The sequence below is a fragment of the Gavialis gangeticus genome, unplaced genomic scaffold (assembly GCF_001723915.1).
Source record: "Gavialis gangeticus isolate Ggan-Ray unplaced genomic scaffold, GavGan_comp1, whole genome shotgun sequence".
NCBI lineage: Eukaryota > Metazoa > Chordata > Crocodylia > Gavialidae > Gavialis > Gavialis gangeticus.
In genome coordinates, this window is record NW_017728993.1 from 42536726 (window position 1) to 42553442 (window position 16717).

Sequence of the window (16717 nt, forward strand, 5' to 3'; positions counted from 1 at the left end):
CCCTGGAGCTCCTGGCTCTGGCTCTCTAATCCCCTTGGGACGCCGTCGGGGACCATGTTCCTCCCACGCTGCCGGCTGCTTCCCTTCTCCGGGGCCATCCGCCCCTTCCGCCACAGCTGCTGTCATTTTTATCTTCGCCGGTCAGTGTCTGGTGCTGACGTCACCGGCCGGCCGCAGCTGTACATAAAGCCGGCTCACGAGCCATGTGGGTTTCCCGGGAGCGTCGTTCCCTGCCACAGGTGAGTCGCCGGCGTCACCCCGTTCTCCGGGACATGGATGATATAATGCAACAGGATTTTTTCCTTTATAGATTCTGTTTTTAATAGTAAGGAAAAATAAGAGAAGACAAGCTGCAGACCAGTCAGCATTATATGTGGCCAGTTGGTTTTATTTTTTAAACAGACAATGTGTTGAAAATGTATAATGCAGGGGTATCAAACTCATCCAGTCCTGTGGGCTGGATGAGGGTCATCATGAGGCTGGCCTGTGGGCTGGTGATGACTCTGAAAATTATGCTAAGCTCGGGCCTACTCACAAAAGTTTAAATACAGAATACTGATGGTAACTGCATATTGCAAGAGGATAAGAGTTCATGGCTAGGCCATCTGAGAAAAATAATAATAATAATAATGAGGTATTTCTTCAGCTTATCTTGGTGTATTCAGGATGATTTCAGGCAGACTCCTAGTTGTCTGGTGTGTAACCATATGAAATGTCTATCCTTGATTAATTAGTATGGTAAATATTTATTTTGCAATTAACTCAGGTTTATGTGCAGGAACAGATATTCTCCATATGTGATAGAAGTCTCCTCCTAATTTAGTATGTCTTTCCTGGCTGTTAATCAGTTTCTTGATATGTTCTAAACTGGATAACCTCTTGTTACTGAAGAAGGTAACTCATTCAAATTAGTAATTTCTGATAACCAGTGATGAGCAGGTTAATTAATAGGGTTTTCCCATCAATTACTGCTTGGGACTCTCTTGATTTACACAACTAAAAGAATTCTTTGAAGATGCTAAATTAAGGGTACAAAAAGGCAGTAAAAAGCAAACAGCGTGCATGCTTCAAGAGTGAGAAATCTCTCCGACCCCAGTTGCTGATGTGCCCAACTTACTTGAGAAGTTGAAGAGAAACAGGCTGCCTCTTCATTACCTGTTTGGTGAGAAATCATAACCTTATAGCTAATTACTAGACTTCGATTTGGTTTGTGCTCTCTTGACTTGATTTTAAATACTTGTAGTAAATACAGCTGGCAGGCTTCATGGCCACAGCAGGGGCTGCCATCCCTGCAGCTTTCACCCTCCTGCACCTTAACACACACAGTGTTACCCATGGCACGAGTTTTGCTTGTCTGCAGCTTGAGGTGCAGTTCCCCCCAAACCCCTGCACTGATCTTCTTGAAACTTGGCAGACTTTGTGGCCTCAGCAGGAGCCAGCATCCCTGCAGTTTTGACCCCCCTGTGGTGTAACACATAGATGTGACATGCGGTTTGCTTTCAAGAATTTGAGGTGTAGTTCTCCCCAACCCCCTGCACTGATCTTCCTGAAACTTGACAGGCTTTGTGGCCTCAACAGGGGCTACTATGCCTGCAGCTTTTTGTCCCCCTGTGATGTAACACATACACGTGACATCAGTTTTGCTTTCAAGAATTTGAGGTGCAATTTCCCCTGAACCCCAGCACTGATCTCCTTGAAACTTGGCAGACTTCATGCTCTCATCAGAGTCTACAATTCCTGCAAATCTCATGCAAATCAGACAAAAAACAACAATGTTATAGATATTTCATTGATTCCCCATTGTAGCAGGACACTAGGGTGCCTGCTACTAGCATTGGTAATAGGGCTTAGCTGCCAATCAGCAGGGCAGCACAGCTGAAGGTTGCTTACACAACAGATTGGGTCAGCTGACTGCCAAGGGGCAGGGCCTGGCCTTTATAAACAGAGACGGCTGAGGCCAGGGTCAGTGCCCTTCTGTCAGCCTGAGGAGCCGGAGCTATGTAGCAGACCCGAGCAGAGATGAGCAGAGCAGAGCTGAGTTGAGCCAAGCAAAGTAGGGCAGCCTGACTGCCTGCATGATGATGCGGGGTAGAGAGAACCCTGGCGGGGAGGTACTAGAAGAGGGCCAGGGTGGCGGCGGATGTATGTTGTAGCCACAAGGCTCATTTTGGGGTTACACCCGGGTTGGCTTAGAGTTACGTTAGAGCCAGGAGGCTTAGTTTATGTTAGAGCCAGTTGGCTCATGGTTGTGTTTGTTTATGTTATACCGGAGGACCGGGTGAGGCAGTAGGGGTGCGAGGAGGCCTCACGGGAGCTCCCCAGGAGTCTGGGAGTTTCTGGGTGCCCTGTTTGGGGCACAGCAAGCAGTGCCTGGGAGGCATGGCTGTTTGGTGCCGGTGTGGCGCTGCATGTGGGGTATTAAGCCCCAGCCCATGAGGGCGGTACTTGCCCAGTAGGGCGTAGGACCCCGAGAAGGGTCAGGGGGCCAGGCACGGCTATGGGCCACCTGAGCCCCAGGCGCGAGAAGCGCGGGACAGGCCCAGAGAGGGTGACGAGCGCGAGAAGCGCGGGACAGGCCCAGAGAGGGCGACGAGCGCGAGAAGCGTGGGACAGGCCCAGAGAGGGCGACGAGCACGAGGCACGCGGTTTACAGTCCAGAGTAGGGACAAGCGCACGGTGAAAAGTCTGGAGAAGGACAGAGCGCACTGTGAGAAGCCTGAAGAGGACAGAGTGTGCAGTTGAAGGACGCTGAGAAGGGTTAGGGGGCCAGGCACGGCAGCAGGCCACCTGAGCCCTGAGTGCGAGAAGCATGGGACAGGCCCAGAGAGGGCGACGAGCGCGAGAAGCGCGGGACAGGCCCAGAGATGGGCAAGCATATAGGCATAAGAACCTCCGGTACAACCGTGAGGCTTGGGGCATGCTACAGGGGAGGTAGGAGGCACGCGTAGCCCATAAGGTGGGGTGCACCAGTTCAGAGTAGGGCCAGTATGAGAGCGCCGTGCCCAAGGGGATGGAAGGCAGCCTCCCACTGATAATCATAAGATCAAAGATGTGGCGGGTGAGACGGAGGGTGCATTTAGGACCCAGACTGTGGCACGGTAGGGGCGCCAGGGGGATCACGGCCGCCCCGGCGCCCCGCCCTGTGACACCCATTATACCCTATGGCCGGATCTCCGAAGTGGCTCCAGAGCTTTTGTGAAGCACTTTGGCAGCTCCAAACCGCTTTGGAAAGCCTAAACAAGCCAGTGCTTCAAACCGGACATGCTGCTGCAGATGCCAAAGCATCCGAATCTTCTCTGGATCCGAAACTCTGTCCAAAGCCTCGCACAGCCCTGGTGTGCAGTATCAGCATTGTTAGATTTCAGATACGAATTTGTAATGTCAAAAAACATGCTGACCTGACCTGGTCTTTCTGAATTCCTTGCAACAGAATAATTGGTCTATTAATTTTCTGTAGTCAAAAATGAGTGAAAGTGCCTGGAGTCTGTTGGAATTTATACTGGTGTTGTGCCCAGGACAGTGAATCTACAGGCTGCCTTACAGTGACATCTTCTGGGGAAAAGTTGTAACCACAATAGCACTTAATTCGACAGCAGGCACACCAGTTAAAAGTGTGCAGAAAGAGCTACCTCTTTGTATTCAACATAATTACTTTGCATTGGCAAACATACCCTAGCTAACTCCACTTGAGTCAATCGAATTGTTCTTAAAAGAAGTGGCTCATCGTGAAAGACCTTATATTTACACAAAAAGCTTTACTCTACTTTATCTGTTACTTAACTGCTAATTACTTAATCTAGAGTTTGTCCAGTTCAAGCACATTTCTTTGAAAAGAACATAGTTGCTAGTTGCCATAGCCTCCATCCAATTCACAGATTAGAAAAGTCTTGTCCCTTTTGCATGTATCTGACCTGAATGATCAGACCACAGGTAAGCTCTTACAAAGAGTCAGACTCTAAGGACCTTTGGGCTAACTCTTTCCTAGCTGGCTACCTGATTTAACCTTTGTCCCATGTCTCTTTGCCTTGTTTCACTTGCAGTTCTAAAAGTCTCCTTCCATCCTCTCGTTATTTTTTAAAAATAATTTACAGGGTAAGATGTCCATAGGGGACACAGTGACATTTCTAACCTTTCTTTCATTTTCATTTCATGGCATGGTTTTCTTGAAAATTAAACAGTTTTTCTCCCTCTCCTTTGGTGCAGTGAGATGCAAACAGGGCTAACTACTTGTAATCTCTTTAAATATAAAGGATATGGGAAGAGGGCCACTTCTGAGAGAGGTGAGGGTACACTGAAGAAATCAAAAGAGATAAGTAAAGCAATTAACCCATTGAGGAAAGTGGGAATTATAAAAACTAGTCCAAGTAATGCAACAGATTCCTGGGCCCTGATTGTTCCCTTGTTGTTCACACATAAAAAGAGGCCTCTTTGTGTGACCCTCACTCTGGCCTTGTGGTAACTGGAATGAAATAGCTCTGCTGCTCTGTACCCTATTTCCCTGACTCATAGGATCAGGATACAGCAAGTGGGGAGGGCACGAGACATAGTGACTTAAGAGGGTGTATGACAGAGTTTTACATGACACACATTGTACTCTCTTGACCCTGTGAAGAAAACTGTTCAGATCTCCCTACCTCAGTTGCTCCAGTAGAACCTACCATGCAAATTAAACTGGTGGTTGAATTTCAGGGCTGTAAAGAATCTGGTTTAAGTCTGACCTAGGCACTCATCTGTTCCCACTTCCTGGCTATTGCTTTCAAGTCAGAACACTAAGACCCTGAAATGAACAATTCCTAACTGACAGTGCAAATCTCTTGCCTCCTCCTTCTTCTGTAAGCGCTGTGTGGGAGCACCCCCAAGTGGCAGAAAACAAAATGATCAATGTGTTATTAAACTGATAATACAATAAATACTTTCTGAGATCATGGCTACAAACAGACATTGCCAAATGAATTGTGTCAGCTGTGCCAATATGTGTCCTGGCTCAGATGATCCACTTCATAGGGTGAAATAGATGTTGCCCATTGTCCCACAGGATCGGGACAGACATTACACATAAACCAGTTTAAGTGATCAGAAACTGGTTTAAACCTAATGGGATTTGGAGAAGCACCATGGAAACTGCATGTGTAAACACTTATGAAAATCTAACTAGGTACTTATCCACATGTTAGGCATCTAAATAATTCTTAAAATCTAGCCCATCATGCTTCCTGTTCCATTCAGTTTCCAAAGCTTTTTGGTCTACAGATAGGAATTGTCTCACTGACTGACCACTGAAAGACTGCCACTTTGGGAATGGGATTTGGGAGATATTCATCATGGCAAGCAACCCAACACAAAACGTAAAAACAAATAAAGATAAAAAATAATAAAGGGGGAGGGAGCTTTGATACAAATCTTGGCCAAGATTCCAGTGTTAATGGGGGTGACCAGCTGCTTGGAACCAAAATGTGAGATGCTTACTTTTACTCAAGTGCGAGTTCAAAACTGACATAGCACCACTACAAGAATGAAGGCAAGTGTTGTAGTTCTGGGATTTTGTAGCAGGCTTATGGCTTGCATGTGAGCTTCATGTGAAAGCATGTCATGCTTTGACAGACCCTGTATACAGCTGCTGAACAAGTACACAAAGCAAAAAAGTTTGCACACACGTCTCTATTCTTTGTGTGCCAAATGTGTTTTAAATAGTGGCTTCATATTCTGAAGGATGTTAATTATTTCAGGCACAGTAAGAAAGTACCTTCAGCAAACAACTCCTGTGCTAAGAAATGTTAGGGTAACAGAACAGATATTCAGTGCACATAAACCAGTTTGAAAATGGCTGAAACCAGTTGGAGAAAAACGTGGTTGAATGTAGTGTTAGACTTAACTTATTTGGCTCAAAACATTTTATGCAATGTCTGTCCCCGACCCCTTGCTGGTTTAAGATAAACCAGACACCCTCAGCATCCCAGCATGCTCTCTGGGCTGGACAGGGCTCTCTGCTCCATAGCAGAGCTGGCCCCTCCCCTCTGCTCCCTGGCAGCAGCTCCAGTAGAGACTGCAGACACAGCAGGGTCTGCCTGGTTTCCCCCTGCTCTACCCCTACCCCCTCACTGCTTGCTGCTCACTCCTCAAGCAGAGACTCCGTCTCCCTCCTATCTCCCACAGGACCGACCCCAGGCCAATGGACCCTAGGCAAGTGATGTGCTAGCTAATGCTGAGAGGTGTTTCTGTGTGTGTCTCTTTCCAATTTCACTAGGACAGGCAGACAGCACAGTGACCACTTAGGGCTATTTGGGGCTAATCAATGCATCAGCAGGTAAGCTGTTTAAGAAGAGTATGGAGAGGCCCTATTGTTTTGCTGATGAGGTGATAATCACTGTTATCAATCCCGTGCTGGCTTGCTTGTCTTTCAGCTTGCTGCAGACAGTACAAAGAAGCAGGGAGAGGGAGACTGAAAAGCTCCATATCAGTGACAGATGCATGCACTGCACCCCTCCCCCACCCCCACTTGCCTCAGAGTGCTAGCAGAGGGCTGGGGGCTGGCAACACTCCCGCCCCTTGAGCAGCCAGTGGGGAAAAGCCTGGGACCTTGCAGGCAGACCTCCCTAATTAGAGAGTCCTGTGGAGGCCTGGCCACTCCCCCCTCAGTTCAGCACTATGGAAGGGAAGGGAGGGCTGCTCTAGCACACCCTAACATCTAGCCTGAGCCTGAATTTTCTCAATCCAGAGAGAATGTCTGTCCAGTTAGTTACAAACTGGTTCAGCCTAGCCACGTTAGACTAACCTGCAAAGATTGAATCAATTTAGGCTCTAGCTTCTTGAATGTCTGCCCCCAACCACAGGGTGTGGCAGGTGTCAGATACTGTGGGACAACACTCAGGGCATGCCTCTGCAAACAAGGGGGCCCCATCTTTACAGCTTGCAGATGAGCTCCCAGGGCCTCCCCTAAATCCCTTGTCTTTACTTCAGAGTAGCTGACATGTTAGCTACCCCAAGACAAAAAATCCCCCAGCTTTTTTAACAACGAAGACAAACTCTTTGCAACTGGCAAAGCCAACAATTACAGCTTTTTTTCATCTCCTCCAATTTTGATTTGGAGAGTTAAGAAATATAAGGAAAACATCAGTTTTCATTTTAAAAAAGCACAATGGCTCTTTTTTCATGCTTCCCAAATAAGACAGAAGTGCTGATAATACCTATTAGAGCTAAAGGTGTTGTACCTGTGACTTCATAGAATCCTGTAGTAGGTGTGTTGTAGCTAAGATAGTAAATATGTAAAGAAAGTGTGGAGGGTGGAGATTGGTGATGTCTTTTTTTGGATCATCCATAGAGTTGAAAGTGATGTCAGACAAACCCTTGGGCACTTCAGCTAGGGACAGACATTCAAAAATCCCAAGCCTGAATTGATTCAATCTTTGAAGGTTAGTCTAACCAGAAGAGATTGAATCAGTTTCCAGTGGATAGACATTCCCTTTCTATTCAGGAAATACAGGCACATGCCTGCAGTGGCTCAAGGCAGAAGTCTGGGGGTGCTAGAGCAGCCCTCCCTTCCACAGAAAAGCTGAGCTAAGGGCAGGGAGGGGCATGGCCATGCCTCAGCAGGCCCACCGCAGTGGCTCTCTGACAGCAGAGCAATCCCAGCACACAGAGCTGTCCGGCTCCAGAGGGAAACTCTTCCTCAGTGGTGACACATATGGGGTGCACGTGCACTCCCTGAGAGCGCCAGTGCACCCCCTGACCAGCTGCACTCGCTGCTTAGGCAATGGGTGGGGGGGCCGGCAGGAGCACCGGTGCCCCCCAGCAAGCGCCGGCCAGGGAGTGGAGCACTGTTGTGCTCCCAGAAGCAGCTGCAGCCACTCCTGGAAGGAGCTCCAGTGATTGGCCGCCTTGCAATTGGCTGCAAGGGGCCCCGCCCCCCAGTCTGCAGGATCAGCTGTGAGGGGATCCCCCCCGTCTCTGACTGGTCTCTGGGGGGATGTGCCCCGCCCCTGACTAAGGTGGCACCAGTTGCCCATGCTCTTCCCCTTCCTTCTTCTCCCCCACCACTGGGGGGGCCTGGAGAGGGACCTTGGGGGGCTCTTCTCTCTCCTCCCCCTGCCCTGCCCTGAGGTGGGGTGGTGAGGAGGGCTCTGTGAGGCTGCCCAGCCCCAGAGGAGGACTCTTTCCCCCACTTGGGACACAGCCCTCCTCCCCACCCTGCAGGACAACAAACCCAGCACGGCCCTGTTAAGGTGAAGAGGGCAGGGAGAAGGGTTAATTCCTCCCTCCCTCCCTTCCCTGCAGCTGGGGTCTACCATCTCCAGGGGCCACTGATGCAGCCCCCTCCCCTCTACTCCCTGGCAGACAGGCTAATCCCAGCTGCAGTGGGGAAGGAGAGAAGAATTAAAGCCTGCCACCCAACCACTTTGCCTTAATGGGGCCATGCCAGCCAGTGTCTCCACTAGGTCTGGTCCCTGCTCTGGGTAGAGAGCAGAGGGGCAGAGTCAGCCCTGTGGCTGGAGCAGAGAGCCCTGTCCAGCCCAGAGAGCATGCTGGGAAGCTGGGGGAGTCTGGTTTAGCTTAAACCAGCAAGGGGTCTGGGACAGACATTGCATAAACTGGTTTAAGCCAAATCAGCTAAGTATGATACTACATTCAACCAGGTTTATCTCAAACTCATTTTGGCCATTATGAAACTGATTTATGTGCACTGAATGTCTGTTCTGTTACAGGTTTAAACCAGTTTCTGATCACTTAAACCAATTTATGTGTAATGTCTGTCCCTAGCCTTCAGGTTCAGAGTGGGTGCAGCAGTGTTGTCATGGTGCGGAGAGCTCTCAGAACTCACCAGCATGTCAACAGATCTCCTGCTGGGCATCCCCCATGTGCCATGCGTATTAGGAGCTCGCTAGTTGGTTAGCACAGGGTCTGCCTGGAGTCCCTGCTTTTAAGCAGCTGTGGAGCCTGCTGTTGTTGCCTCTTCCCCTCCCCCATCTCCATATGTAAAAGAAAACATTCACTTAAAGGAGTGAAAGAGATCTGTAAATTAGAAGCAAAGAGAATTTAGCAGAAGTAGCTTCAAAATAAGAGAACTGTATGAACAGATAACCTAATTATGTAAAAGAACAAGACCATTCAGAAAGGAAAACGGTCTTCGTTAGAGGTTAGAAGAAACACCAGTTACTTTATAATGAGTCATGAAACCATCACTTATGTTTAGCCCGTGTTTAGTGTCCAGTAAAGATATGAATTTTTGTTTCCAAGCCCATCTTTTGGAGGTGTTTTGTTGTTTTCTTTTGAATGAAAAGACTGTCTGTCTAAAATAGAGTGGTTGTTCTGTGAAAGGGGTTCCCTGACAGGTGATGCGGTGTGTCTGTCCTTTATCTTTTTTCTATGAGAGGTAAGTTGTTTAATTTCACTCACATATCGTAGCTTCCATGAGAATGAGTTATACAACGTTACGGGAAGCACATCTGGGATCTGTGGATTCTGATGGCTTTGATGCGGGAAGTGTCACTTGTGGAAGCAACGGAGATGTATAGACAGGTTCTGCATTCATTCTTAAGGCAGGGCTGCATTTCATTTTTGTGAGCAGAAGGGAGTTTTCTTCTGACGACGTGTTGCATACAGTCTACAGGTTGTTGGAAAGCCAGGAGCAGAGGATTTGGGCATATTTCTGTCAAGGTCCAATCTTTTTCAACTGTAGGCAGTTATTTGTTTGATAAGCCTTCTTATGTGTGTCGGTATGCAACAACCAGCAACGTGGAGTCAGTGGGGCTTTCCTTTTTGTATTGTAGTTTATGTGGAATATTTGGGTGGCCTCTTTCAAAGATGCAGCCTATTTCTTTTATAGAATTCTGTGATTTGACAGCAGCCCAGCAAACTAGAGGTACTGAACTTACCAAGGCAGTGTTCTGCCCTGCAAGCTACAGATATTTGCCCTGCAAGCTACAGGTGCCAAACTAGGCACAAAAATTTACAGTTTAGCATCTGCTCATCAAGCTATTGATAAAAGCTAGCACTTTTCCAAGTGGCTGTACTTTGGCATTTGCTCACCAGAGTATTCGCCAGGGTAGAATTACTGAGCCAGAGGCCTTATAGTAACCTAGTAAAGTTGTGATTGATTGATCAAACTGTAATAATATTTATCCTCAGAGTATCTACTTAGCTCTTGCTACATCCAGATAGGTTCTGATATAAAGTGATATAATGTACAATACTTCAATGAACTGGTGGTAAAGGAAATACATTTTTCACAGGTGAATAATACTCTGAAGTTAAGCAGCTAAGACAGAGAAATCCTACAGTCTCAAAGTGGTGGGTCCAAGGGACTCTGCACCTATTTAAAATCCTCAAAAAATGCAACAGGTTTGTATTTTTCTCCATAAACATCAATTAGAAATGAATTAAGCTCTGTTAAATTTAGAAAAAAAAATGTATTTATTGCCATTTTTAAAAACAACACACCTGGGTCACAAACTAAATCATATTCTAAAATGGACCTTTTTATTAGCTTTTAAGGGACACCCAAACATTGAGTTGTTTAATATAGTAGGCTGCAGAAGGGGATTCTTTCCATTTTCCCTGCTTATTTCTGACACTTACATTTTCTCTCCTTTGTTTAGCTGGAAGATTCCTCTACTTCCCACTAAAGTTACATTCTCATTTTTCAGTCAAAAGTACTGGAAGAAGTTCTTTTCTTTTTTTCCTGAAAATTCTAATCTGGCATAAAAACAGTGTCATGCTCTATCTTCCATGTAATTCGTGCCATGATTTAAAATGGCTTTTTAAAACAGTTTCAGGTCAGCACCATTTTGCTACACTTGCAGATAGTGAGTTACTTTTTAGATTGCTTCATTAAAATGTTCAAAACCATCTCTAATGAAAAGATACTCTACCACCAGCCTGTTCTGAATGGAAGAAAGTAGTACTTTTAGCATCGTCACTTAAAATTCGCAGCTTCGTTCTTCCTTTGTGCATATTGCTGAGCAAAACATTGTAGAGGTTATAAAAATGCTACAAAGACAGAACATTGAGAAAATAGACCAGTAAAACAGGCTGTCTCTTTTAGTATTCATTAGTCCTTTGGTGAAATAACAAGCACTGGTTTACTGATGGCTGGTGCTGAGCAAAAAAATCCACTGAGAACTGAAAATGCTGATTGCCTTTTAGAATCAACCTCCCAGTATAATAACCTAAGTAATTTAAATGCCACAAATATCGGAAAGGGATCAAAGTAATATGAGTGTTAGGATAACTGATAATACAAAGATAATGGCTAAATGAAGATCAACTGGCTGTTCATAATGAAGCAGGAAGCTGTTTTGTATTGCAAGAAGCTTTACAAATTCTATGGTTCCTTTCATGAATAAACTAATTGCAACCAAAAAACACAGTTCCCAAACCAGCCAGCATACATCCATAAACCCTGAGCAGTATAGTCACAAATTAACTCAGTTAGCCCTCCAGAACTGCATTTCCAATGGCCAATAGGCTACTGATCATCAGGTATTAGCACTGAAATGAAAAAACAGCCTTCTGGCTGTAAACAGCTCACCAGTTTCTAATTTTTCCCCTATGATTCTCTCATGTATAATATTCAGATTGGGTTGTAATTCCATCTTTGCATCAACTGTTGTAAAATGAAGCAATGAGAATGATTTCTGGCATGTACTGGAATATCATATTTGGGTATGTCAAATATCAAATTGACTGTATTAAGTCATGTGCTAGAAGATGGGACTTAGAACCTTCCCTGTCAGCCTGTTTTAAAAGTATGTTCACAGTGTTCAGACTTATCCAGAAATTGAGTTGATTTATTCAAACAAAACAAGATAAAGATTTTGGAAAAGTAAAGTACTTTTTGCTGCCCCCAGGATGATGCAAAACACCTCCCATGGTTGCTTTCTCACATGGCTGTAATTTCCATTTAATACTTTTCTTAGCCCAGTCTACTTAGCCACCTACTGTGCATAAATAGGGATCTACACAACTTGAGGCAGTGGCCAGCTGATTTTGTGGGGAGATTGTTGGGTCAGCTGCTATTTTCATGGGCTGATCATGGTGCCCCCCATGTCCCTTATTGGTCAATGGGCCCTGGTGGCCCTGCCCCTCATTGCTGATTGATTGCAAGGGCTATCCATCATGCACCCCTCCTTCCCATCACTGATTGAAGGGGGAGGGGGGGAAGAGGCATGCAACAGGCAGCCCTCTCAGCTAATCAGTGTTGAGGGGTGGAAGCAGCAGCCATCTTGGGCTCCCCTTCTTGCTGGCAGCCTCCTACCCCCCTTCCCACCCAGCAGGCTGTGCAATGAGGCCACAGCACCATAAGGACTGCTGGTTCTCTCTGGGGAGCCAGCATTTTATTTTCAGTAAGTTTTTTTCCTGCAGATTTTGTTGGCATTGCCTAATTTCATGGATAATGCCAGATTCTGTGATTTCTGTGAAATCCACAAAATCATGATTTTGGTAGGCTATGCATATGTCCGGAACCGCTTTTCCAGGCCTTTTCCCAAACTGTGCGCTCCTGTGTAGTTTACATATATAGAAGGGAGACTGAGCTCTCCCAGTTGGCTTAGATATTTTAAGTAATATTTAATATTACTACTAAGTTTCTTTTTTGAGTGCATAGTAATACAAGTGTGTAGGTTGTAGCCATGTTGGTCTAAGGACATAGGTAGACGAGGTTCTTTGGGTGACTCTGATATCTTTTGTTAGACCAACTTAAATAGTTGGAGAACAATTTTTAAGCAAGCTTTCGGATTCAAAAACCCTTCATCAGGCTAAGGAAGTTTCAGCAGTTGGTGTGTGCTCTTCCTGCATGAAATGAAAAGTAAAGAAGCCAGAGGCTGGGCTGGTCTGCATACAAGACAGGCAGCCAGTGAAGATGTAGATTGAGGAATCAATGGGTGAGAGACAGGCTGGGGGAGGGGGAGAGAAGAGGGATGAATAGTGGAGAGGTACCTGGGGAGTCAGCTGTCAGGCAGGTTATAATGTGTCATAAATCCAATGTCTATATTTAGTTTATGATTTTTAGTATCCAGGAGGTTGATGAGGTGGAGTTCATAGGTTCGTCTCTGGGAAGTGTTTTGTAAGTTTCCTTACCTGGCAGGGGAAGCACTGTGACCACGTAGGCGGCTCCCCAGGGCAGATGGTTGTCCCTAATATGTCCTCCATAGGAGGTCTATATTGAGTAGATTTTTGGTGTTGGGAGGTGGAACTGGAGCTTGCTCCATCCCCTCCATGCATCAGCCTGGTATAGCAGTGCTTCCAGGAGCGGTGCAATAAACAAACAAACAAACAAAAAGGTTACTATGATGTGGTTTTACCTGTGGAGGTCAGATCACCTTGAATGATGTATAGTGAAGGATGGAGACCTATTTTATACACTGTAGACAGGCTCCTCTCTGAAAATCTACTATAGCTTCCCTGTGGGAGGATCTTATCTACATGCTTATGTGATGGGGTAGCTGGCAGTGACTTAGCCCAGGGGTTTTGAAAGGGGTAAAAGATGATTGGAGGACTTTGGATTTCCTTTTCTCACCAATCAGGCCCCAGAGATGCACCCTCCATGTCCCCTGATTGGCCCCTTGAATCACCTGGAGGGGGATAAAAGGGGCAGCGTGGCTGACTTGGGGAAGACCAGCAAGGGACCACAAGGAAGGAGCTTCAAAGAGCTGTCAAGAGCTGAGCCGGTGGGGTGGGGTGGGGTGGGAGCAGTTGCCCCAGAAGCACCTGAAGGAGTGGGACCTGCAGGCAGCAGTTGGACCCTCAGCAGTGCAGCATGCAGCCAGCAAGAGAGGCTCCCTGCTGGGCTCCAGGATCCTCTATGAGAGGCTGCAGCCAGTGGGAGAGCCTCTTTCCCCCCCCCACCCCAGCAAGGGTCTGAGCAATGACCTGAGAGGTTCCCAGCTCTGCTTCCAGCTCCTCCAAGCAGAGGCCAGGCAGCTTGGCATGAGCCCGGGGATCCAGGAAGGTCAAGACCCCTAGAAATTTAACACAGTGCCAGTACTGGTGGCTGTGTGATAGAGTTTCTGCCTACCATACAGGAAATCTGAGTTCATAGTTCTAGCTGGGGTGAGTGAAATAACAGGGAGAAATTCTTGTTGCAGTGGAAAGGGATCATTGTGCTTTCTCCCCTTCCAGGCACCTAGGCCCTATATTCCTTGTTATTTGACATTTGTATTTTGTGCCTTTTATGTTTCACCAACCGGTATCGTTTGTTCTGCTGTTTGTGTTTTATATTTTGTTAACCCTGTCTTTTGTCAACTGGATGAATATGTCTATGATTGTAAGTGTCTAACCTTTGTTGAATCCTGCCCCCTTGGGGCATTGTAGTGTCTCCTGTACCCCCGGTTTATGCCTGTTATGTTCCCAGTACTGTTCTCTTTAAAAGGTATATGGTTAAGTCCCCATTGGTGGTCTGGCTCTGCTCTATAGGGGGAGGAGAGTCCCTACACCTCCCACAGCGCTTGTGCACCTGCTTTGATCCCTTCAATTGGAGAGGGGGTACCTCTTGGAGTACCGCCCAAGTTACATTTATTTTGCGGAGATGGGGGATTTCTTCCTAACTTGCTTCTTTGACTAAAGGTCAAGCAAGACTTGGGGCATCCAAGCCCCAAGATCTCCAGTTTTGGGGCCTGAACGTAGAGTGCCTGCCATGGATTTGGGACTATCTGAAACCCTGGGCTGAAGAGTCTGGGAGGGAAGACACTTGCTTGTGGTAGCACCACATGGTTTTGAATGATGGGGCTCTGCTCAGTGGATGAAATTAGGAACTAATTTAATTGATTTGCCTGATTAAACAAACAAAATTAAAAAAAATATATGGTAGGCTTCCATCAGTATATCAAATATAATATTTTTGGCACCAAGGGGAAAATATGAGGGCTGGCTCTGGCCCTCTCAGTACTGGCCTGGTGCCAGTTCCCTGCAGAGGGAACACCTTTCCCCCTACCTCCCCCTTTCTTTTAGGGACCAAAAAAATAATGGTTCTCATCACCATGTCACGCTATATGGGCCTTGTGTTTTATACTCAATGTTGGCTGCATTTAATCAACTTCATAGTTGGTTTCTATGACTGAGCATGTGTTAGTTTTGGCAGCAGTTTAATAATATACAATGTATTTAATAACATTTCCTGTATGCAAATGTAAAATGAGGGCAGGACTCAGTAGACTGCAGGAGTCGCACAATAATCTGATGCATCTTCATTTATAAAACCCTATACTCCACATGTCAGTTTTATAGGTTCCCAAGAATGCAGCCCAGATGATATAGCTTGGTGTCACATCACTCCATATATAAAATATCAAAGAAAATACAAATTTAGTACAAGCTTGAACAAAGAAGTTCCAATATGAGGGAGGTCTGTGGGAAAGTAAATGACGCCCAGACCATAGAAGTGCAATAGATGTAGGCAGAATATAGTTACTCAAGCTGGAATTTGGCCATGCCACAGGGATTAAGTCATATGAATAAAAGCACTTGTGCGTGTATAGGTGTTCGTGTGATATTTGTGCTGAAATTTGAGTTACCAAATTGGAGAGCAGTTTCTAGTGGTGTTTCTCAGGGATTAATTTTTGGGAGCTGTTCTGTTCAATGTTCTCATTAGGAAACTTGGTTCAGGAACTAGGTGTGTGTCTGTGAAGTTGGCAGACTGCACTTACCTGGGGCGTATTGCCAATGAGAAGGGGAGTGTTATGTTACAGGAAGAATTAGATAAGCTTGTGGAGTTGGGCAGGAGGGTGGGGTGCAGTGACCAGATTGTGAAGGTGGTTTACTGTGGTTCTAGAGACACGAATTTCAGCTCTGCTTTGAACTTTTGCAAAGGCTGCCTCCAGCTGACCCAACTATAAATGGGTGCTTGGTTATTCAAGCTGGGAATCATAGGTGGCTGGATGTGATGTTAGACATATCACTCCCTTGTGTGCTACTTGGCTAGATCTTCCTTGTGGAGAGGGGCATTAGAAAAGGCATGATGTACAACAGCATGTACTGAGGGACTGATGATAACTTTTGCTATAAGGTGGGAGCAGTATATAGACTAGAGGCAGTAGAGGAAGACAGGGCTCTGAGCGTACTTGTCAATGGTAACATGACCAGGAGCTGCCAGTGGGATAAGACTGTGAAAAGGGCTAATAAAATGTCTTCCATGTGAGGTGTGGCCCTCTTCCAAGCACCCTCCAAGCCAAATAACCAGAATGCTTCTCTGCCATTGCAGTGCCATGGCATCCATCGTTCCTTTCCTCTGTGGCACGTTACCATGTTTTCCTGGGACCATTGGCATTAAAGTGCTTTGTGGCTGCAGTCTGTCATGGGTTGAAATAGGCAATTTGTAGGACTGAGGAATTAGTTACCTGCAAGCTCAAGGGACTGAATTCAACCATCCAAATTCGACAGACCAACAACCAGCCATGCAGGCGACATTCCTTTAGTGGGGACGTGGCAAGCAGATGTAGAGAAATCACTGGCGTATTGCTATGCAGCCAAGGCCCCGTTACCTCCCCGTGCCGCTTCTGTCCGTTTGGCTGTGCCCATCCACCATTCGCTTTCCCTCCAGCCACCTCCTCAGAGAAGATACGTGTCACCCTGAGGCATGAAGCAGGAGGCGCGAACTTCGCAGGATCTCTTCTGGTCAGAACGGTTCAAAGAGCCGGCGCGAGGAGCGCGGCCTGCGCGGTGCGGGCTGCTGCGGGGCCGGGGCCGAGGGGACGGTCCGGCTGCCGGCGCTCCCGTCCCGCTCGCTGCC

The 16717-nt window shown here is 46.6% G+C and overlaps 1 protein-coding gene across 1 annotated transcript in view; it reads left to right on the plus strand.

Annotated features, from left to right (window-relative positions):
• The first annotated feature begins 203 nt into the window (after nucleotides 1-203).
• The window catches only part of SLC44A3 (solute carrier family 44 member 3), an 88052-nt gene continuing 71538 nt past the window's right edge, over nucleotides 204-16717 (plus strand). The window contains exon 1 of the mRNA XM_019528341.1: nucleotides 204-239. Coding sequence (XP_019383886.1) covers nucleotides 204-239 — 36 coding nt within the window. The remainder of the gene's footprint in view (nucleotides 240-16717) is intronic.